At 41.0% G+C, this 24,082-nt stretch overlaps 1 protein-coding gene across 2 annotated transcripts in view; it reads left to right on the top strand.

The window, feature by feature from the left end:
* fndc4a (fibronectin type III domain containing 4a) overlaps positions 1–24,082 on the top strand; it is a 212,218-nt gene that overhangs the window by 72,191 nt on the left and 115,945 nt on the right. For both annotated transcript variants that reach the window (XM_073057187.1, XM_073057186.1), the window contains exon 2: positions 10,518–10,636. In XM_073057187.1, coding sequence (XP_072913288.1) covers positions 10,518–10,636 — 119 coding nt within the window. The remainder of the gene's footprint in view (positions 1–10,517; positions 10,637–24,082) is intronic.

The raw sequence follows: 24,082 nt of genomic DNA on the forward strand, positions 1-24,082 counted from the left end.
GCACGGCAATCTCCTGCTATGTACAGAAATCCGGTGGCTTAACAGAGGAAGAGTTTTCAACAAAGTGTTTAAGCTGAAAGGTGAATTGTAGGAGTACTTTCAAGAAAATAGTAGGCCAGGTTTTGATGAGTGTTGTGAAGATGAAGGCTGCTGAAACTAGCCTACTTTGTAGATATTTTTCATCATATGAACCAGCTGAGCATGTTTCTGCAAGGCCCTAGAGAAAATGTTTTGACTTCAAGTGACAAGATTCTTGGATTTAAAAGTAAAGTGAATCTTTGCAAAAATCATGTTGCAAAAGGAAATCTTGAAATGTTTCCATTGCTGCTTGGGCTTGAGAGTGAGGAAGGATTTCAGAAAATCTCAAGTCTTATTAAAAGCCATCTGGAAGAGCAAAATTGAACAGTATTTTCCTCCCTTTCAACATGAGTGGGTGACAGACCCTTTCTCTGAATCTTCTGCTCAGCCTGAGAATTTGACTTTGAGAGAAGAGGAAGAACTTTGTGAGCAGTTCTCCGATCGAGCACTCAAGATGAGATTTACTGACCTGCCCCTGGACAAGTTCTGGATTTCTGTGAAAGAAGAGTATCCTGCCATTCATATGAAAGCAATGAACATTTTGCTGCAGTTTTCAACTTCTTACATATGTGTGCAAGCTTTTTCTTGTTTAACAAGCATCAAGAGTAAGGATGGTCTTGACGCTCAATTTGATTGAAGATGAAATCCTTGTATGCTTATTTCAAGTTTGATACAGTATAGAGAAATTTATTATGTTTGTCTTATGAGTTTTTAAAATTTATGAAAGGGAAAGAAAGAGATTAATTTCAAGAAAGATTAGCTACAAATTTATTCTCTACTCAAAAGAGCATTGACAATTACTTTTGGATTATTATATCTAGAAGTTACTGATCATGCTAATGTACCGAGTCCCTGAAACCTGAAAATTATTTCAAGGGTTCCTCCAGGGGCAAAAAGGTTGAGAAAGGCTGCACTACACAGTGCTTAGAACAAACAGTCTTTAAATAGCAGCAGTTTTTTGTGTTTCTGTTCAAAAAGTTTTGACTTTTGTCACTGATATTTGCTGAAAAATAAGCGGTAAGACAATCCAAAACTGTGATTTCAAGTATTCAGACTTAGAGTTGCCAGAAACAACTGGGAGTAAGAACTCACTACTTAAGCAAGTTAGGAATTATGAAGAACTTGAATGTTACATCTTGATCATCTTGCATGTTACAATTAAAATGAAGATTTAGAGGAAGCAGTGTTTCGGGCTGAGACCCTTCAGCAGGTCTTCAGGAAATCTCTTGTCTGTATTCAATAGTCCGAGGGCAGTATCACCACGACTTATATGCCTGCAACAAGAAGCCACGTAAAGCTATATGGAGAAAGACGGGTAACTTGGATTCCTAACTGTAGGGCTGGACCTGTTAATTTACATATACCCATATCTTTACTATCTAGCTGTAGACTCATTGAATCTATAATCGAGCCCATCAGCCCCATTTGTCCTTGCTGATCATGATGCTTATCTACGAACATTGTGTTTTTCTGCATTTGGACTATAAACCTCTATTCTTTATCATTAAGTACCCAGCCCAATGCATCTGAAGTACTATGCTTGTACCATTCTCTACTGCCTCTTCCATCAGCACATACTCACTGTCCACTGTTTGAAAAACTTGTCCCTCAGATTTTCCTTAAATATTTCCCTCTCACATTAGACCTACATCCACTCGTGTCAGGCTCCTCAACATTTGAAATAAAGAATGCGGCTCCTACCCTATCTATGCTTCTTATAATGTTATAAATGTCTATAATGTCATGGCTCAGCCTCTGTGCTCCAGTGAGAACAATCCCAGACAATCCAATCTCTCCTTGTAACTAAAATCTTCCTGTCCAGTCTACATCTGGATGAATCTCTTCTGGACTCTTTCTAGTGCTACCACATCATTTCCATCGACCAGAACTCAACACAATGTTCCAAGTGTGATCTAACCAAAATCTTGTACAGCTGTAACATGATGTTCATAAGGCCGTAAGACATAGGAGCAGAACTAGGCCATTCAGCCCATTGAGTCTGCCCTGCCATTTCATCATGGCTGATCCCAGATCATCATGGCTCAACCCCATACACTCATCATATCCTTTGATGGCCCTGACAGATCAGGAAACGATCACCTTCCATTTGAAATATACCCACGGACTTGGCCTCCACCTCATTCTATGGCAGAGCATTCCACACATTCACTACTCTCTGGCTAAAAAATAATTCTCCTTATTCTTCTAAAAATAATTCTTCTAAAGTGTTGACCCTCAATTTTGAGGCTGTGCCCTCTAGTTCTGGATACCCCCAACTTAGGAAACATCCTCTCCACATCCACTCTGCCTAGTCCTTTCAACATTTGGTAGGTTTCCATGAGATCCCCATGCATTCTTCTAAATTCCAGTGAGTACAGGCCCAAAACAGCCAAACGCTTCTCATACGTTAACCCCTTCATTCCTGGAATCATCCTCATGAACCTGCTCTGAACTCTCTCCAATGACAATGCACCCTTTCTGAGAGATGAGGCCCAAAAATATTGACAATTTTCCAAGTGCAGCCTGACTAGTCTCTTATAAAGGCTCAGCATTATCTCTTTACTTTTATATTCTATTCCCCTTGAAATAAATGCCAACATTGCATTTGCCTTCTTTACTGCAAACTCAACCTGTAAATTAACCTTCAGGGAGTCTTGCACGAGGTCTCCTAAGTCCCTCTGCACCTCTGATGTTTGAACCTTCTACCCATTTAGATAATAGTCTGCACTATTGTTCCTTTTGCCAAAGTGCATTTTCATACATTTCCCAACACTGTATTCCATCTGCCACTTCTTTGCCCATTCTTCCAATTTGTCCAAGTTCTGCTACAATCACTTTGCTTCCTCAGCAATACCTACCCCTGCACCTATCTTGGTATCATCCGCAAACTTTGCCACAAAGCCATCAATTTCATTCTCCAAATCATTGACAATGTGAAAAGTAGCGGTTCCAGTACTGACCCTGAGGAACACCACTAGTCACTGGCAGCCAACCAGAAAAAGGCTCCTTTTATTCCCACTTGCTGCTTCTTGCCTGTCAACCATTCCTCAATCCGTGCCAGCATCTTTCCTGTAACACCACAGGATCTTGTTAAGCAGCTTCGTGTGTGGTACCTTATCAAATGCCTTTGAGAAATTCAAGTAAATAACATCCACTGCCTCTCCTTTGCCCTTTGACATCCACTGTCCAACTGTCATACTCAATACTCTTGCCTATCAAGGCAAGGAAGCCAAATATTTTTCACTATCCTATCCATATGTGTCACCATTTGAGCAATGACCTCAAGTTCCCTTTGTACATAAACAGCCCTAGAACTGCTGTTGATGTCTACACCATTCAAGATCATTGCAAAGCCTGCAGTATACACACAGTATCCTCCAAACATAGCTACGTCATAGCGTTCAAGAACTGGACTGATATTTCATCTCCATGGCTGTACAGTAGCATCACAGTTAGCATAACATTAGACTAATTACGTGGTGTAGGCTTGTTGGGCTGGAAGTTCCTGTTACCATGCTGCATTTCTAAATAAAGAAAATAAAAATAATTCCATTGTGCCCTGCCTAAAAATAATGTTCCTCAGCCATAGAATTAGTGAATCTTCGAAATCTGCAACACAGAGACACACTTGATAAATCAAAACTAACTTTTGTTCTTTTTGTGTTACCATGAGTCTCTATACAGTAAATAACAGTCTGTGCCTTGAAATATCATTTGCTCTGTATGCCATTTATATTGAGCACACAACATTAAAATAAAGTTTTCAAATGCACCATGTCATATAACTTAAGAATGTTAAATATAGGAGCAGGCGTAGGCCATCTGGCCCGTCGAGCTTGCTCTGCCATTCAGTAAGATCATGGCAGATCTGGCCATGAACTCATCTCTACCTACCTGGCTTTTCCCCATAATCCATAATTCCAGTTCTATGCAAAAGTCTGTCCAACCTTGTCATAGATATATTTACTGAGGTAGCCTCCACTGCTTCATTGGGCAAGTACACAAGGATACAGTATCATTGAGCAAAAAGTCTTATTGGGGTTATTATGCATATTTTTTACTACAAAGCAGTGTTTCATCATTTCTATGTTGTGTAAAGATTCAACAGTGATAAATGATATTGAGTGCAAACCGGTTCAGTCATGGACAGTCAGACTTCTGTTTTCACATTCAAGCCACAAGGAAATGAAGCAAGACCAATGAACTATCACTTTGTTGATATTGGGAATACACAGTCACATGTAGAGCTTTTAATGGAGAAAAACGCATTCTCAAAGCAAAACAGATGCACTACAGGCTGAATGAAGGCTGCATTAGTCCGCAGTCCGCTTTCAGAGACTGCCTGGAGAGCAGACATTGCAGGAGTGCATTAAAAGTCGACTGTACTTCCTAAGAAGGTTGGTGTCATTCAATGTCTGTAGTGAGATGCTGAAGATGTTCTATAGGTCAGTTGTGGAGAGCGCCCTCTTCTTTGTGGTGGCGTGTTGGGGAGGAAGCATTAAGAAGAGGGACGCCTCATGTCTTAATAAGCTGGTAAGGAAGGCGGGCTCTGTTGTGGGCAAAGTACTGGAGAGTTTAACATCGGTAGCTGAGCGAAGGGCGCTGAGTAGGCTACGGTCAATTATGGATAACTCTGAACATCCTCTACATAGCACCATCCAGAGACAGAGAAGCAGTTTCAGCGACAGGTTACTATCGATGCAATGCTCCTCAGACAGGATGAAGAGGTCAATACTCCCCAATGCCATTAGGCTTTACAATTCTACCGCCAGGACTTAAGAACTTTTTAAAAGCTATTATTAATGCTTTTTGAGATAGTGATTTAGATGTATATCATATTTTTTACTGAGTTAAGTATTGTATGTAATTAGTTTTGCTACAACAAGTGTATGGGACATTGGAAAAAAAAGTTGAATTTCCCCATGGGGATGAATAAAGTATCTATCTATCTATCTATCTATCTATCTGTCTAAAAGGTATCGGATTGGAAAGGGATCCAGTGCTGGGTTCGTTGCTGTCTGTACTCCATGCCATCATGCTAATATGAAATGAACTGCTCGAACCCACTCAGTGTTGGAGCTTTATTGATGCTCCAGTTTCAATGGAATAGTGACCAGGCTCTAAATGCTATTTGTGCTCATTTTGATGTGTCTATGCAGAACTGGAAGAAAAGAACTTGAATGACTGCAGGTGTCATAAGGTGTCATTGTACATTTACACTTTGGACCAAATTGTACTGATTAATGGATGGTGGTTCCATAGAGAACCCCCGTCTATCAGTCGTTCAATCCTGAGCATGTATCAAGCTGCCACGAACCTCCGACTCTACCACTGGGTTCATCACTGATCTGCTCAGAAATGTACTTTGCACTGGACCCCTCCACCTGCAAGGCTTACAGGCAGGGATCCCATTTAAAACATTACCCTTTTGATTATTTGTTTGCATTTTAAGGTGTTTTAAATTACTTTTTCATCTGTCTGAGAGGTAAGGCAGTTTGAAAGCTCTTGACAGCAACAGGCCATCAAAGTCCACCAGGCTGTTCCACTGTGGCACATCAGGATACAAAGTGTGAGGCCTCTGTGTCACTCAGAACCTGCTTCAGGTTGCTAGGCACCTTGCAGTTGTGGCAATTCAGCCCATTCACCCCATTGCATCAAGGAAAAGGAAATCCTGGCAAATGGGATCTATGGACAGCACCTGGAACTCATCCTTTCCTTCTACAGAATATTTTACAGTGATCTTCAAGTTGCTAATTCTTTCTGTTAGAAGGTGATAGTGGGTCATACTTTATGGATTCCAATAGGCTGACCATACTTCTGGATAATACTACTGTATTTATTACCTTGGACAACCAGTATCCATGTCACATATCTGCTGGGGTAGGCAACTGTTCTTTGAGGAAATATGACTGTTTCTGGAACCACATAAGATGGACTCATGAGCTGACCATTAATTCTGTGCAGTAGCTCTCTCCGTCAGCATGTCTTGTGGAACAAAAGAATGACATGGAATCCAAATGTCCTCTTGGCTCATCCATCGAATAATACATATGTAGATAAGTTAACATTCTGTCATGAAGAGAAATGAAATTGGAATAATGAGATCACTGAGCCGATAAATAGAAATGTGATCATTGGGCAATTAGTCTTAATTAGGCCAGTTTGGATTGATGCAAGGTTTTATGAATAGTGCATTAATTTTATGCTTTGTTCAAACAATGCTCATCAGTTTAATATGCTGATCAACCTTTCGCCAATCTTTGATACTCGTGAATGCGACTATATTTTGAATAGCAAACCAAATTGACTTTAAATTATAAATAATAGGATTCTTTAAGACAGGTTACCATCTGATGTTTGCTGTTTGACATCAGTGTTTTTTCACCTTCTCCATGGAAGTGATACATCTGAGTATTTGCTGTCATAGCTAAGACCATGTGAAGATAGTTACTGAAAGAGATTGTTCAAAGTGCATGACAATTATATTACACTAAGTATTGGAAATGTGCAAATGGTCTGTTAATCAGATTCAGAATTAGGTTTAATATCACTGGCGTATGTCATGAAATTTATTGTTATGCAGAGCAGTACACTACAATATATAATAAAAACTGTAAATTATAGCAAGAATATATTTAAAAATGTTAGATAAATAGTGCAAAAAGAAAAAAAATGTAGTGAGGTAGTGTTCATGAGTTCAATGTCCATTCAGAAATTGGATGGCAGAGGGGAAGACACTGTTTCTGAATCATTGAGTGTGTGCATTCAGGCTCCTGTACCTCCTAGCTGATGGTAGCAATGAGAAGAGGGAATGTCCTGGGTGATGGGGGTCTTTAATGATGGAAGCCTCATTTTATGAGGCATCTCTCTTTGAAGATGTCCTGGATGTTGGGGAGGCTAGTGCCCATGATGGAGCTGACTGAGTTTACAACCTTTGGCAGCTTATTTTGATCCTTTGCAGTGCCCCCTCCCCCATACCAGACAGTGATGATGCCAGTTAGAGTGCTCTCCATGGTACATCTGTAGAAGCTTGTGAATTATAAATGCAACCGTGAGAAACCAGGTATTGTAGAATAGTTAGCATCACATCTGAAGTCAGGAAATTACTATAGCCTGTAGTTAAGATTATTGTGATAGAACAGCTTGAAAATTTTCAGTATCAGAGAGATCAGCCATGAATTTTATGAGATAAAATGTACCCAAAGGTTTTTTTAAAGAGCCAATTAAATAAGTGGATTGGAGAATTGCTTTGGAGCTAGGGCTATTCAATGTTTCAGACAGCAGCTGCGGACAGTTAATATTTGGGTTGATAGTATTCATCAGACCTCCAGCTCCTTTATGTTGATTACAGTCTCTTGTGTCTATGACTTTTTAGCTGTTTAAGTTCTGAAGCGCTGTTGGATTTGCATTGCTTTCATATGACTGCATTTCGGATGAGCAAGAGAGGCAGTGGAAGTGAATTGTAGAACATTAGGAGGAAATGTCACCAGCATATATATGTCCAGAGTTCTTGCTATGGAGTAATATGCAAATGAGAAAAAGAATAGGGCTAGCAATGGGTCCATGACAGATTCTGAAGTGGTAGTGTGCAAGGCACAGAGAGAAGTCAGGGGCACAGTAGTCTATATACCACTGTTGTGATTTATACTTATTTTTTTAAAAAGTTCTAAAACTTTTTGCTTTTGAGTTTTCTTCCTGTGGTACAAACCATGGATTTCTTCTTTTAAGAAATAGATGGGCAAGGTATTGACAGTCTTTTGCCGACAATGTTGCTGGTTTCTGGAAACTTACTGAGAGTGGCCTGATAATGAGCTGTTGGTTTTGTCTTCCATTTGAGCAAGATAGCAAGCTCACTTCACTCAGCCCATGCCTACACCCAACAGCCGGTATGATGGAATAGCACCTCTCAGAGCAACTCAAAAGCATTTGGTTGCTTTTATTTATATGCTCATTGTAAAGAACGTGCCAGGACTTTGAATGAGCTACGCGGAACTATAGATGTTATCGGCCTTTATTCAGCATGCAGAGGAACCCTGGTGGAAGAATCACTTGGGAGAATCACCAGGAAGAATTTCCCTGAACATAAAGCACATTAAGTTTTTATACTCTTTAAGAACAACAGTAACAGCAAATAACTGAATGTAATTGTGCTGGGACTCTTCTGTTTGTAATGCATAATAATGAGCTGGATGTAAATGTAAATTTACAGATGATACCAAGATTGATGGAGTTGTGGATAGTGCAGAAGACTGGCGAAGAACACAGCGTGATATAGACCAGTTTCTGATATGGGCTGAGAAATGGCAGTTGGGGTTTAATCCAGATAAATGTGAGGTGTTGCACCTCGGTCGGGCAAATGCAAGGAGACAGTGACAGGGCAAGATCCTTAACAGTGTTGCTGAGCAGAGAGACCTTGGGATCCAAGTTCATAGTTCCTTGAAAAGTGGCTACACAGGCCGATAAGGTGGTTGAGAAGGCTAATGGAATGTTTGCTTTTATTAGTCGAGACATTGAGTTCAAAAGTCAAGAAGTTATGTTGCAACTTTATAAAACTCTGGTTAGGCTACAGCTGGAGTTCTGGTTGCCCGCTATAGGAAGGATGTTGAGGCTTTGGAGAGGGTGCAGGAGAGGTTCACCAGGATGTTGCCTGGTTTAGAGGGCATGTGATATCATGAGAGACTAAATAAATGTGGGTTGTTTTCTCTGGTTCATTGGAGGCTGAGAGGAAATCTGATAGAGGTTTACAAGGTTATGAGAGACATGATAGAGTGGACAGAAAGCATCTGTTTCCCATTATTTGAAACGTCTATTACCAGAGGCATACCTCAAAGGAGAGAGTGAGTAGGTTCAAGGGAGATGTGAGGGGTAAGTTTTTTACTCAGACAGTTGTGGATGCCTGGAATGCATTGTTTGGTATGGTGGTAGCGGTGAATATATTAGAGGCTTTTAAAAGATGCTTGGATAGGCACATGGATGTAAGGAAGATGGAAGGATATGGACATGGTGTAGGAAGGAAGAATTAGTGTTTGTGTGTTTATGATTTACTTTTTAGCTGGTTTGGCACAACATTGTGGGCCGAATGGCCTGTTCATGTGCTATGCTTTTCTATGTCTATGTTTATGTCTAATTTCTACAATTACCACTGCAGCTTACTTCAACATTTTAGATATAGACAATAGAATTACGTATTTACAAGGGAGCACATAACTGGCAAGACTATTAAACACATCTGAGATAAAGTAAATCAGGATTGTAAAAGCTTCTGAGTGCAAAAATGGCTGACGTGCAAAATCATGAAGAAGGCATGTCAGTGGCTCTGTCATTGGGAATTTGAGGAGATTTGGTATGTTACCATTGGGGAGGACGTGCAGGAGCCTGAAGAGCTTACGTTCCTTTGCCGTCAGATTTCTGAACGGTCGCTCCATGAACCCATGAACGCTACCTCATTTTTTGCCTTTTGCACTATATACTTATTTTGGAACTTATAGAATTTTTTACGTCTTGCACTACATTTATGCTGCAAAACACCACATTTCATGACATATGTCTGTGATAATAAACCTATTTCTGATTCTGATCCTCATTAGTATTATGAAGGCTGACTGTCTCAGCACACAAACTTCCTGCATGTTCATTGACAGGCAAGTATGCCTATTAAGGTGTCTTTGCTAAGTCATAAAATAGCTAGCCTGGAATCTTCCTTGATCTCGATTATAATGCTGCAAAACATCTCAGCTAAAGTTGCCTGATGCCCAGTTTGATGTAGGGCAATTAATTCAGCACTTTTATTTATAGGTTTGGTTGATATATACAACAATATATTGGTTTCTAAACTACATCTCTTAAGTGGTCTCTGTTCTGAGCCAGTTACTTGCTGTCTTCACAGAGAGTGTTGTATATTTATTCAATTGAAGACTGGCTCTTGTTTGTATTACTGGCTCCTATCACCATACCTCTTGATTGCAGTTGGTTCCCAATCTGTACAAAGAGTATTTCACCACCCCTCTGTGAAATCATTACATCTAATATGTAGATGCAAATCACTTCGTCCTGAAGGAATGGAAGCCGTCAGCCATTTATGGGACTTGCGATCCCTGAAGCCCAACCATCTCATTTCCTTCACCTGAGGGAGGGTGGAATGGGTCTGATGATACCAAAGAAGGCAGCAATATTTTGCAGGCATTTTCAGAAATGATACCCTCATTTTATAGAGGTAATAAATGTTGCTCAAAGGGCTAATTAAGTGAATGCTTTTATTTAAATGAAATATTCCTTAAACTTCATCCTTACCATCATAAAAGTAACAGTGTTCCATCGGTTGCTAATGCCAGATGACCATTTCAATGTCTTACTGCACTTAGAGATAAATATTTGTCACATTTTTTGACAACTGCCTGAGGAAATATGTCTTACGTCCACAACTAATTTGTGTCTTTCAGCTGATAGACCACCAGCTCCTGTGAATGTCACTGTCAGTCACCTGAAGGCCAACTCAGCCAGTGTATCCTGGGATGTTCCTGAAGGAGATGTTATCATAGGTTATGCAATATCACAACTGGTAATGTTGCACTATTTCATTTTATTTCTTTGTTACTGTTTATAAAATCTTGCAGACTCTATTACTTGCTGCTTAATAGAGTTTTGCTCAGCAAGTGCCAGTTTTCATTGGAGTCAATGTCAGACCAAGTAAATCCACTACTGTGAAATAACAATTACAAATACTGTGACAAGCACAAGAGATCCTGCAGATGCTGGGAATCAAAAGAAACACACACAGAGGGCTGGATGAACTCGGCAGGTCAAGTAGCACCAATGGAGAGGAATAAGCAGTTGACATTTTGACCAGGGATACTTCATCAGACTGGAAAGTAATGGGGAAGAAACCAGAAAAAGAAGGTGGTGGAGGGGAAGGAGTGCAAGCACAGAGGTGATCAGTGCAGCCAGGTGAGGGACGGAGGATGGAGTGAGAAACTGAGGGGTGTTAGGTGGAAGAACTGAAGAAGAAGGAATTTGATAGGAGAGGAGAGTGGACCATGGAAGAAAGGGAATGAGGAGGAGCACCAGAGGGAGGTGTTAGCATGTGAGAAGAGAAGGTGTAAAAGGGGAACCAGAATGGGGAATGGAAATCTTGTGATCCAGGGAACTGCGAGTGCTCATTTGAACAACAGGATTTTTGCAGCAGGCTTAAAAGTCTTAGCGGTATAAATATATTTACAGATTCTATTTTCATATCAAAGGAATATAGCTCCCTTCAATTTATTAAAGCTGATATTTTATGTGATATTAAAATGAAAGTCCTGCCACTTTGATATAAAAGAGTACATGATGAAGCTGAGCTTTTATTGGAGTTGATTCTATCTCTGCAAAGTGTGAATTTCCACGGGGTTCTTCAGATCTCCTGCCACATCTTCATGGGGAGTTCTGCAGGACTCCGGGGGGACATGGTGAGAGCAACTAGAAGTGGCCACTTATGCAGCTTAATGAGGTTCCTACTGATTTCCTGCCAGAGCGCCGCTGCAGGGAACTGAAGTAGAAATGTACGCGCAACAGAGAGGGCCCTTCACTCTCCTGAAAGCACACTTCTGAAAACAATATTGACCTTTTGTACATCATCACATTTCAAAGTTCATAGTTCAAAGCTCAAGGTAAAATTATTATCCAAGTGTCCAGTGTATATGTTATCATATACCACCTTGAGATTCATTTTCTTGTAGGCAGCTACAGGAGTAAAAGAAATGCAATAGAATTTTACATATAAGATACATAACCAAAGACTGGCAAATATCAATGTGCAAAAGAAGACCAACTGTGCAAATAAAAATAATACCAAGAACATGAGTTGTAAACAGTCCTGGAGAGTGAGTCTGTAGATCGTAGAGTTAATTCAGAGTAGCAGAGAGTGGAGCTATCCTAGCCGGTGCAGGAGCCTCATGGATATAGGGTAATAACTGTTCCTGAACCTGGTGGTGTGAGACCTCCTGCCTGATGGTAGTAGTGAGAAGAAGGCATGGCCATGTGATAGGGCGATGACGATGGATGCTACTTTGTTGTGGCAGTTCTCCTTGTTATGTTATGTTGGAGCCAAAGTATTTATTTTCCATGTAGCTGTAAAGAACACCCTATTATTGGATTTTGTAAAATGGGAGCTTAACATGAAACTGTAGATGTTTAAGGTGCTGATGAGCTGCCTATAGTAACTTTGCACACAGTGTACAAGTAACAAATGACTGGGTAGAATCTACTTGTATGCCCACAGCCGAGTGGTTACCTTGTGGATGGTATCCCTTCTTTTTCCAGCTGAAATAAAATAAGGGATAAAATACACAGACAGAGGTAGGCAAAAAGCCTTCCTGAAATGTAAAGGCAGTCATGTTTTCCAGAAAGAAAGCCATGAGGACTTTCACCAAAGAGAATAGAATTGCTGAAGGATAGTCATAGAGAATTGTAGCACAGAAACGGGCCCTTTGGCCCATCTAGTCTGTGCCAAGCCACTTAAGCTGCCTACTCCCATCGATCTGCACCAGGATCATAGCCCTACTGTCCATGTACCTATCCAAACTTCGCTTTAAGTTAGAGATTGAGCTCGCATGCACCAATCCTGCTGGTGCTCATTCCACATGCTCATAACCCTCTGAGCAAAGAAGTTTCCCCTCATCTTCCCCTTAAACTTCTCATCTTTCACCCGTAACCCATGACTTCTGGTTGTAGTCCCACCTGACCTCAATAGAAAAAGTGTTTTCCTTATCCATACCCCTCAATTTTGTATACCCCTATCAAATCTCCTCTCAATCTTCTACATTCCAAGGAAGGAAGTCCTAACTTATTCAGTCTTTCCTTATACCTCAGGTCCTCCAAACCCAGCAACATCCTTGTAAATTTTCTCTGTACAGTTCCAACCTTGTTTACAACTTTCCTGTAAGTAGGTGACCAAAACTGCACAAAATGCTCCAATGTCTTATACAACTTCAGCATAACATCCCATCTCCTGTACTCAGTACATTGATTTATGAAGACCAATGTGCCAGAAGCTTTCTTTATAACCCTATTTATCCGTGACACCACAATCAATAAATTATGGACCTGTATTCCCAGATCCCTTTCTGCTACCACACTCCTCAGTGCCCTTCCATTCACTGTTTGAGACCTACCCTGGCTGGTCATACTGAAGTGTATGACCTCACTCTTGTCTGCATTAAAGTCCATCTGCCATTTTTCAGTTTATTTTTCCAGCTGATGAAGGTCCCTCTGCAAGCCATGATAGTCTTTCTCACTGTCCACTACACCTCCAATCTTGGTGTCATCCACAAATTTGTTAATCCAGTTAACACATTATCATCCAGATTATTGATATAGGTGACAAACAACAACGGATCCAGCACCAATCCCTGTGGCACAGGCCTCCAGTCAGAGAGGCAACAATCTATTATCACTCTCTGGCTTCTCATCACAAAGCCAATGTCTAATCCAATTTCCTACCTCATCATGAATGCCAGGCACCTGAACCTTCTTAACCAGCCTCCCATGCAATTCCTTGTCAAGTGCCTTACTAAAGTCCATGTGAATAACATCCACTGTGTTGCCTTCATCCAGCTTCCTTGAAAAACTATAAGATTGGTTAGGCATGACCTACCACACACAAAGCCATGCTGACAATCCTTAATCAGTCCATGTCTGCCCAAATATTTATATATCCAGACCCTCAGAATATTTTTCAATAACTTTCCTACAAATGATGTGAGACTCACTGGCTTATAATTTCTTCCTTTATGTTTCGAGCCTTTCTTAAATGCAGAACAACATTGGCTAGCTTCCAATCATCTGGTACCTCTCCTGTCGCTAAGGATGATTTAATTACCTCTGCTAGGGCCCCAGCAATTTCTGCACTTGCCTCCCATGGGGTCCAAGGGAATACCTTGTCAGGCCCTGGGGATTTATCCACCCTGATTTTGCTCAGGGTAGCGAACACCTCTTCCTCTGTAATCTGTACAGGGTCCATGAAATCGATACTGATTTACCTCACTTCTGTAGACTCTGTGTCCATCTCGTGGGTAATTACAGATGCAAAAGTATTATTTATGCTCTTCCTGATCTGTTTGGCTCCACACATAAATTACCATTTTGATCTTCCAGAGGACCAATTTTGTCCCTTGGATTCCTTTTGCTCTTAACATATCTGTAGAATCTCTTAGAATTCTACTTCACACTGTCTGCTTGAGCAATTTCATGCCTTCCTGATTTATTTAAGACTTCTCTTGCTACAAGCCCGTGGTATTACAGGAAAGATTCTAGCATGGATAAAGCAGTGGCTGGTTGGTGGCATCCATCGGTCTCGAGAGACCATGGATCTGCGCCTGAAGTTTCCAGGGCGCAGGCCTGGGCAGGGTTGTATGGGAAACCGGCAATTGCCCAAGCGCTGCAGGCCTTCCCCTCTCCACGCCACCGATGTTGTCCAAGGGAAGGGCACCAGTGACATTACAGAGCAATGTGTTGTTAAGTGCATGGGTTTTATGTCTCAAGGACACAAACACGCTGCCTCAGCTGAGGCTCGAACCAGTGACCTTCAGGTTACTAGTCTGATGCCTTGCCCACTAGGCCACGCGCCAACACTGGCTGGTTAGCTGGAGGCAAAAAGTAGGAATAAAGGGAGCCTTTTCTGTTTGGCTACAAGTGATTAGTGGTGTTCAACAGGGGCCTGTGTTGGGACCACCTCCTTTACATTATATGTCAATTATTTTGGCAATGGGCTTGATGGCTTTATTGCAATCTTTGCCGAAGATAGAAAGATAGGTGGAAGGGCAGGTAGTTTTGAGGAAGTAGAGAGGATACAGAAGGACCTAAAGAGATCAGATGAATAGGCAAAGAAATAGCAGATGGAATGCAGTGTCGGGAAGTGCATGTTCATGAACTTTGGTAGAAGAAATGAAAGGGTTGACTATTTTGTAAATGGAGAGAAAATACAAAAATCTGAGGCACAAAGGGACTTAGGAGTCCATGTACAGGATTCCCTAAAGGTTCATTTGCAAATAAGTCTGTGGTGAAGAGAAATGTAATATTAGCATTCATTTCAAGTGGAATGCAGAACATTGGGGCTGAGAGGAACAGTGGATCAGCCATGATGAAATAGCGAAGCAGAGTCAATGGGCCAAATGGCATAATTCTGCTCCTATATCATATGACCATAAGATGTATGAGCAGATTTAGTCCATTAGCCACTTCTGGTCTGCTCCCCCATTTCATCATGGCTGATTCAATTTTCCTCTCTTCCTGCATTCCTCCTGTATCCCTTCAAGCCCTGACCAATCAAGAATCTATCAACTTCTGCTTGAAATAAGTTGCAGCGAAGGCCACTGCACTACTCGGGCAGTGGACCTGTGTGAAATGCCCTCCTTCCAATGTCCGGATTGGTCACTAGTCAAAGCTTTTTTTCTTATGGTCTTATTTCTTATACTACATAAGCACCTCATTGGTTCCTACTGCCTATACCTGCTATGCACCTCCTTTTTTTCTCTAAACCAGGCCTTGATATCTCTTGAATGACCTGAAAATCAGGTCTCCCCACAGTTATTATCTTTACCTTTTAAATGTCTTCTTGTCTGAGTCGAGCCAAATGATCCAACTCTGTAACTGGTGTTCTTTTGGATTAAAATGGAAAATAAAGCGAGAAGCTTTGAAGCTATGAAGATAAATTGTCACAATTAAATTAGCTTATTATAGTTCAGAACTTCATTTTGCTGTGAAATAAAATAGCTTGGATTTTCATTTCTGGTTTAATAATAGAAAATGTTGTAAATATTCAAGAGGTCGAGCAGGTTCTGTGGAGAGTGAAATAAAGTTAATATTGCAATTTGATCATGATTCATCAGAACTAAGTGAAAAGAACACAGGGAACATATCTGTGATATGGTTGGCATCAATGGACAACTTTTATTTCTAATTTTTCCTGGTTCTGATGAAAGGTCAGCCAAATCATCAACTTCAAACTGTTAACTGTTTCTCTCACCAAAGACGCTGAATATTTCCTGTTGTCCGTTTTTATTTCAGATTGCCAGCTTTCCCAGATTTTCACTTCACATCTAGCCCTATCCTAACAGCATCAGCAGCTGAAGAAATATCAGTGTAATCGAAATAAACATTCACTTGAAACCATAAGAGAATCTGATTGTTACTAATAGCCAGAAGATTTGGTTTTTTTCCACTCATGTTTTCTGATGTAGTGACTATTGGCTCGGACATCAGGAATAGTTCTCTTACTTTTCTTCAAAGTAGTGTGATCATTTATATCCACTGGAGGACTCATTCCCTGGTAATTACCACACAGTAATCACTATTGGCAGGTTCTGGTGCGGGTCGCTGTAATCTTAGCTTGCCTGAAGACAGGAGGGTTTAGCTAACAATTGGAGTTAATGCAGAGCCCAGTTCCGTGGAGTACTGTCCTGCAGAGTGAAACTCAAGATGTGAGTGGAAGAATTTGACAAAGCAGTGTTATGCTGATAATGACTGTGTTGGTTTATTGAGCATATGTACCAAGATTCAGTGAAAAGCTTTTGCTTGTATAACATCTGGTCAGATCACACTGTGTGTAAGTGCATCAAGGCAGTTAAAAGAAAACAATGCGGAATATGGTGTTGCACAGAAAGTGCTGTGCAGCTAAACCACGCAAAGGCAGATCGGGAGTTCATCATGTAGAGGATCATTTCATCATGAAGAGTTCTTTAATGTATGAAAGGTCCAACAAAGAGTCTGTGAACAGTGTGATAGAAGCTGTCCTTAAGTCCTTAAGGTCGTACATGCTTTCAAGCTTTTATATCTTCTGCCTGATGGAAAAGGGGAGAAGAGAGAATGACTAGGGTGGGAGGGCCCTTGATTATGTTGGCTGCTTTCCTGAGGCTGTGGGAAGTGTAGACAGAGTTAGTAGAGGAGAGGCTAGTTTGTTTTCAGGTTTGCGCTGCATTCCAAACCTTCTATAATTCTTGCAGTCTTTGTTAGAACGGCTGCCATAGCAAGCTGTGAAGCATCCAGATTCAGGCTGTGTGCTGAGCCCATTGCTGAACACTGTACTCACACATGACTGCACGGCCAAACACCCGAGTGACCACGTTGTCAATGACATGACAGTGGTGGGGCTCATCACCAACTGCCTTCAGAGAGGAGGTCAAGGAAGTCGAGGCCTGGTGCCAGGCGAATAGCCTCTTCTTCAATGTCAACAAGATGAAGGAGATGGTTATTGTCTTCAGGAGTACTCCCGTCACTCATGCCCTTTTTTACATCAGTGGCACAGCAGTGGAAAGTGTTAGCAGTTTCAAACATCTGGGAGTGCTCATCTCACACAATCTCTCATGTAAGTAATTGACATAGTCAGGAAAGCTCACCAATGCCTCTACTTTCTGAAGGGACTGAAGAGAGCACATCAATACTCAAGATATTCTACAGTTGAGCAGTGGAGAGAATCCCAACAAGCTGCATCACTGCTCTGGACCGCGGCATTCAGGAAGGTAGTGAAAATTTCCCAATCCATCGCTGGCATCAGCCTATTCATCGTCAAGGAGATATGTACAGAAAGGTGTCAGAAAAGAATCGGAATCAGACTTAATATTTCTGGCATGTGTCGTGAAATTCATTAACTTTACAGCACCAGTACAGTGAACTACATGATAAATAAACAGAGAAAAAAATCAGTATTACAGTGAGTACAGTCCCTATAAAAAGTATTCACCACCCCCTTGGAGGTCTTCCTGCTTCATTGTTGTACAACATTGAATCACAGTGGATTTAAATTGGCTTTTTATGATACTGATCAACAGAAAATACTCTTTCATGTCAAAGCAAAAACAAATTTCTACAAATTGGTCTAAATTTATTACAATTATTAAGCACAAAATAATTGATTGCATAGTTACTCATGTCAGTATTTAGTAGATACCATTGGCAGCAATTACAGCTTCCAACTATGTGGATAGGTCTCTATCTGCTTTGCACATCTGGACACCTCAATTTTTCCCCATTCTTCTTTACAAAACTGTTCAAGCTCTGTCAGCTTGCATGGGGATCGTGAGTAAACAGCCCTTTTCAACTCTAGATTGAGGTCTGGACTCTGACTTGGCCACTCCAGGACATTAACTTTGCTGTTCTTAAGCCATTTCTGTGTCGCTTTGGCTTTATGCTTTAGATCATTGTCTTGCTGAAAAATAAATCTCCCAAATCACAGTTCTCTTGCAGACTGCATCAGGTTTTCTTCCTGGGTTTCCCTGTATTGTTTTGCATTCATTTTACCCTCTACCTTCATGAGCCTTCCAGGGCCTGCTGCAGTGAAGCATCCCCATGGCATGATGCATTCACCACCATGCTTCATGGTAGGAATGGTGTGTTTTAGACAATGTGTGGTGTTTGGCTTGTGCCAAACATAGTGTTTAGTCTGATGGCTCAATTTTGTTTTCATCAGACCATAGAATTTTCTTTCTGATGATTTCAGAGTCTCCCACATGCCCTCTGGAAAACTGTAGCCAAGAATTCATGTGAATTTTTTTCAACAGTGGCTTTCTCTTTGCCACTCTCCCATAAAGCACCCTGGCAACAGTTATATGCCCAGTCCTTCCATCTCAGCTACTGAAGCTTGAAACTCCTCCAGAGTTGTCACCGGGCTCTTGGTGACCTCCCTCACTAGTCCCTTTTTGCACAGTTACTCAGTTTTAGAGGGTGGCCTGCTCTAGACAGATTTACAGCTGTGCCATCTTCTTTCCATTTCTTGATGATTGACTTAACTGTACTCCAAGGGATATTCAGTGACTTGGAAATTTTCTTGTATCCTGACTTGTGTTTTTCAATAACCTTTTCATGGAGTTGTTTGATGTGTTCTTTTGTCTTCATAGTGTAGTTTTTGCCTGGGTACTGACTCACCAACAGTTGGACCTTCCAGACACAAGTGTATTTTTACTACGATCAGTTGAAAAACCTTGACTGCACATAGGTCTCTGAAATCAGATCTCCATTTAACTAATTACGTGACATCTAAATCCAATTGGCTATATCAGTGATGATTTGGTGTGTCACATTAAAAGGGGTGAATACTTATGCTATCAATTATTTTGTGTCTTAAATTTGTAATTAATTTAAATCACTTTGTAGAGATCTGTTTTTACTTGACATGAAAGAGACTTTTTTCTGTTGATCAGTGTCAAAAAAAGCCAAATTAAATCCACTGTGATTCAATGTTGTAAAGCAGTATACATAGAAACACAGAGAACCTACAGCACAATACAGGCCCTTTGGCTGTGCCGAACACGTCCTCACCTTAGAACTACTTAGGCTTACCTATAGCCCTCTATTTTTCTAAGCTCCATGTATCCATCCAGGAGTCTCTTAAAAGGCAACCCATTCCACGCACTCACCACTCTTTGCGTAAAAAACTTACCCTGACATTTCCTCTGTACCTACTTCCAAGCATCTTAAAACTATGCCCTCTCATGCTAGCCATTTCAATCCTGGGAAGAAGCCTCTGACTATCCACATGATCAATGCCTCTCATTATCTTGTACAGCTCTATCAGGTCACCTCTCATCCTCCGTCGCTCCAAGGAGAAAAGGCTGAGTTCACTCAACCTATTCTCATAAGGCATGCTCCCCAATCCAGGCAACATCCTTGTAAATCTCCTCTGCACCCTTTCTATGGTTTCCACATCTTTCCTGTAGTGAGGCGACCAGAACTGAGCAAAGGAACATCTAAACAAGCCTGATGCATTTTGGAAACAAGTCCTGTGGACTGATGAAGTTAAAATAGAATTTTTTGGCCGCAATGAGCAAAGGTATGTTTGGAGAAAAAAGGGTGCAGAGTTTCATGAAAACACCTCTCCAGCTGCTAAGCACGAGGGTGGATCGATCATGCTTTGGGCTTGTGTTGCAGCCAGTGGCATGGGGAACATTTCGCTGGTGGAGGGAAGAATGAATTCAATTAAATGCCAGCAAATTCTGGAAGCAAACATCACACCATCTGTAAAAGAGCTGAAGATGAAAGGATCTTCTACAGCAGGATAATGATCCTAAACACACCTCAAAATCCACAATGGATTACCTTAAGAGGCGCAAGCTGAAGGTTTTGCCATGATCCTCACAGTCCCCCGACCTAAACATCATCGAAAATCTGTGGATAGACCTCAAAAGAGCAGTGCATGCAAGACGGCCCAAGAATCTCACAGAACTAGAAGCCTTTTGCAAGGAAGAATGGGCGAAAATCCACCAAAGAAGAACTGAAAGACTCTTAGCTGGCTACAGAAAGCATTTACAAGCTGTGATACTTGCCAAAGGGGGTGTTACTAAGTACTGACCATGCAGGGTGCCCAAACTTTTGCTTCGGGTCTTTTTCTTTTTTTGTTATTTTGAAACTGTAAAAGATGGAAATAAAAAAGTAATCTTGCATAAAATATTAAAGAAATGTGTCATCTTTGATGTTATGCCTTTTGGAAATCAGGTCATCTTTTATTTGCTTAGCTATTCACAGTAACAGAAATTTTGACCAGGGGTGCCAAGACTTTTGCATGCCACTGTGTGTGTAGATAATAGTTTAAGTTAACATAAGTAGTGTAAAATAACAGAAATCAAAAAAGTAGTAAGGTAGTGTTCATGGGTTCAATGTCCATTTAGAAATCAGATGGCAGAGGGGAAGAAGCTTTCCTGAGCGTGTGCCTTCATGTTTCTGTACCTTCTTCCCAATGGTAACAAGGAGAAGCAGGCATGGAGTGGGTGGTGGGGATCCTTATTGGTTCCTCAGGCACCACTCCTTGAAGATGTCTTGGATATTACGGAGGATACTGCCCATGATGGAGCTGACTAATTTTACATTTTTCTGCAACTTACTTCAAGCTTGTGCAGTAGACCCACCCCACCCCTGCCAGATGGTGATGCAGCCAGTCAGAATGCTCTCCACAGTACACTTGTAGAAATTTTCAAGTCTTTTAGTTGAGAAACCAAAGCTCCTCAAACTCTGACTGAAATATAGACGCTGTCTTGTCTTCTTTATAGCTGCATCAATATGTTGCATCCAGGTTAGAACATAGAACATAGAAAACCTACAGCACAATACAGGCCTTTTGGCCCACAAAGTTGTGCCGAACATGTCCCTACCTTAGAAATTACTAGGCTTACCCATAGCCCTCTATTTTCCTAAACTCCATGTACTTATCCAAAAGTCTCTTAAAAGACCCTATCGTTTCCACCTCCACCACCGTTGCCGGCACCCCATTCCACGCGCTCACCACTCTGAGTTAAAAACTTAACCCTGACATCTCCTCTGTACCTACTCCCCAGCACCTTAAACCTGTGTCCTCTTGTGACAATCATTTCAGCCCTGGGAAAAAGCCTCTGACTATCCACACGATCAATGCCCCTCATCATCTTATACACCTCTAGCAGGTCACCTCTCATTCTCCGTCGCTCCAAGGAGAAAAGGACGAGTTCACTCAACCTATTCGCATAAGGCATGCTCCTCAAAAATATAGGTCCTCAAATATATTGACACTCGGGAATTTGAAGTTGCTCACTCTCTCCTCTGCTGATCCCTCAATGAGTATTGTTTTTTGGTCCCTCGTCCTACCCTTTCTGAAGTCTTTCTGAGGACCAGTAACGTCATGAATGATGTCTCCCACTCTGCTCAGCAAGCAGATTGGAAGACATATTGTCATTAACCGTTGTGCAAGGGAATTTGAATAGCTTGAATTTTGTTTATAATTACAAATGAGCTTGGTGAACTCACACCTGCGGTTTTGTGCAGTTTTAGCGTTCTCACCTAATGAACCTCTATATAGAAGTATAATGGCTGCTTCTCGGTTTGTGCGACTATTGTTTGAGGAGAGATCTGAAGAGTTCATAAGAATGAGAGGTAAACATAGCAAAACATAAGGACTACAGAAAACCTAACACTTGGCTAATGTGTTTGTAATAAGATAAAGCTTCAGCCTTTAGGACTGACATGGAATGTTTCTTTACTCGGTGATGAACCTTTGGAACTATCTACCCTATAGGGCTCCAGAGCTTAGTTCCTTATCACAGATTGAAGAGATTGATACATTTCTGGATATTCAAGGAATCCAGAGTTTGGGCTAAGGCATGAAAATGGTGTTGAGGTACAATGCCAGCCGTGATCTTCCTGAAATGAAGGTTTCAATTGAAATGAAGGTTTAAAATCAAGCTCAAAGGTTTGAATGACTACTGCTTGCATTTCTTATGTTCTTATGTTCTCATTTGCTTACAATATTGGAGAAAGCTGTTTCTTTTAGCTCTGCTTGCCAGCTCCATTCTCTTCCTCCACTCTTGACTCAATGAATGACTGTTGTAACCAGTGACGACTTTTCAGTTGTTTTAAAACGGAAGTGTCAGCTTTGATTTCAGATAGAAATTGGAGATATGGAGGCAGGATCCAGGACGTGACTACACACTTCTCCATTACGTAAGGCCAGGGAGGATATGAATTTCAAACACAAGCCGTTGCTTGAAGCCAACAGGCATTCCCCATTGGTGGAGTCCAATCTTCATAAGTGTTTTAGAAGTGGCTGGTAGGTCAGACTACATGAATAGGAAAATAATGAAGTGGTCTTGGGGAGACTGAAGGTGACAGTGCTGGTTCCTTTATCTAGCAGCTTGCAATGGCCCAGATTCTCCTTGTCAGCAGCTGGATCCATGTCAAAGCCCACTGTTTCTCTGACCTGACTGACCTTCCTGAGCTTGAAGACAGTTATACAAGAAAGGTGTCTGGTGTGTGTGATTTTACACGTAGCATAATCCTTGTTCTCTGTGGATCACTCAAATCAGCTTTCAAGTTTATTTCTGTCATCTGATCTTCCGCTGATATGAGCCCACCTTGCTGCTGCTGTGTTGTGAGGAGCTCCACAATGCACACTTGAGTCTCCCAATGCACTGCAGCAGCCTGCCATTAACTCCAGCTTCTGCTTTAACCACCCACTGTTGCTGGTTTGTAGTCAGTTCCTCACAGTGACAGATTCATGTCCTTTCTGTCAATCCCCTTCATCCTGTTTATCCAACATAGCTCTGAATGATAACATTTGATCTGTCTATTTCTGTCAATATATTATTATTTTACTGTGGCTTGTGTATTATTTCTCGCCTTGTGGGTCTGTGCGGAGCTCAGGAACAGATCCCTTAAATAGTAGGAAAATATATTTTCATCTAAAGTGCTGTGGGAACAGATTGATTTATTATGATAGAATAAATCAGCCTCTGCCCATTGTAGCAGTTTTCTGCTGTGTGACTATATAACACTCTGTGTACTGGTGCTGTAAATTATTGCTTTAATAAGTTGGATGGGGGAAGGAGAGACAAACAAACAATTTTTAGATTTGTTGGTAACACTTGCTAGTTATCTTTTCAATTAATGCTATCCTATTGTGAAATAACTAGAGACGGGATAACTGAGTAGCATTCCATCACTGTCTCGGAGTATAGTGGCTATCTCAAAATTATTATTCATGTCCTTCTATTTTCGCTCTCCTGTTGATCCTTTCTTTCCATGGTTGTCGATCAGAAATATCAATAATAAATTAACTTTCCACTACCACAACTAGTAAAGAGACACAAGAAAGGACTTTGGCTAATCTCATCTGGCAGTAATCCCCACAGTGCTCCAACAGAATGTTCCCCCTCCGTTTCTAAACACCCTCATTAGTAATTCTAGATTAGTCACGCACATTTCAGTGATAGAAATCTATTCAAAACCATCGATGCCTCAAGATCAAACTTCTTTTATTCGTCAATGCCATTATAAAAGAAGAGCATGCAGTATATCAACATTGATCACAAAAATATAGTTAGCTTTAAAGTATCATACAACATTATTCTCACATAAATACTTTCATAATTTAACCCAATCGATATACAGTTTTAAGATCATGAGACCGTAAGACATAAGAGCAGAATTAGACCATTCAGCCCATTGTTTCTGCTCTGCCATTCCATCATGGCTGATTTACACTCAGAGGCCACTTTATTAGGTACACCTCCAA

This window comes from Hemitrygon akajei, chromosome 9 (genome assembly GCF_048418815.1).
Source record: "Hemitrygon akajei chromosome 9, sHemAka1.3, whole genome shotgun sequence".
NCBI lineage: Eukaryota > Metazoa > Chordata > Chondrichthyes > Myliobatiformes > Dasyatidae > Hemitrygon > Hemitrygon akajei.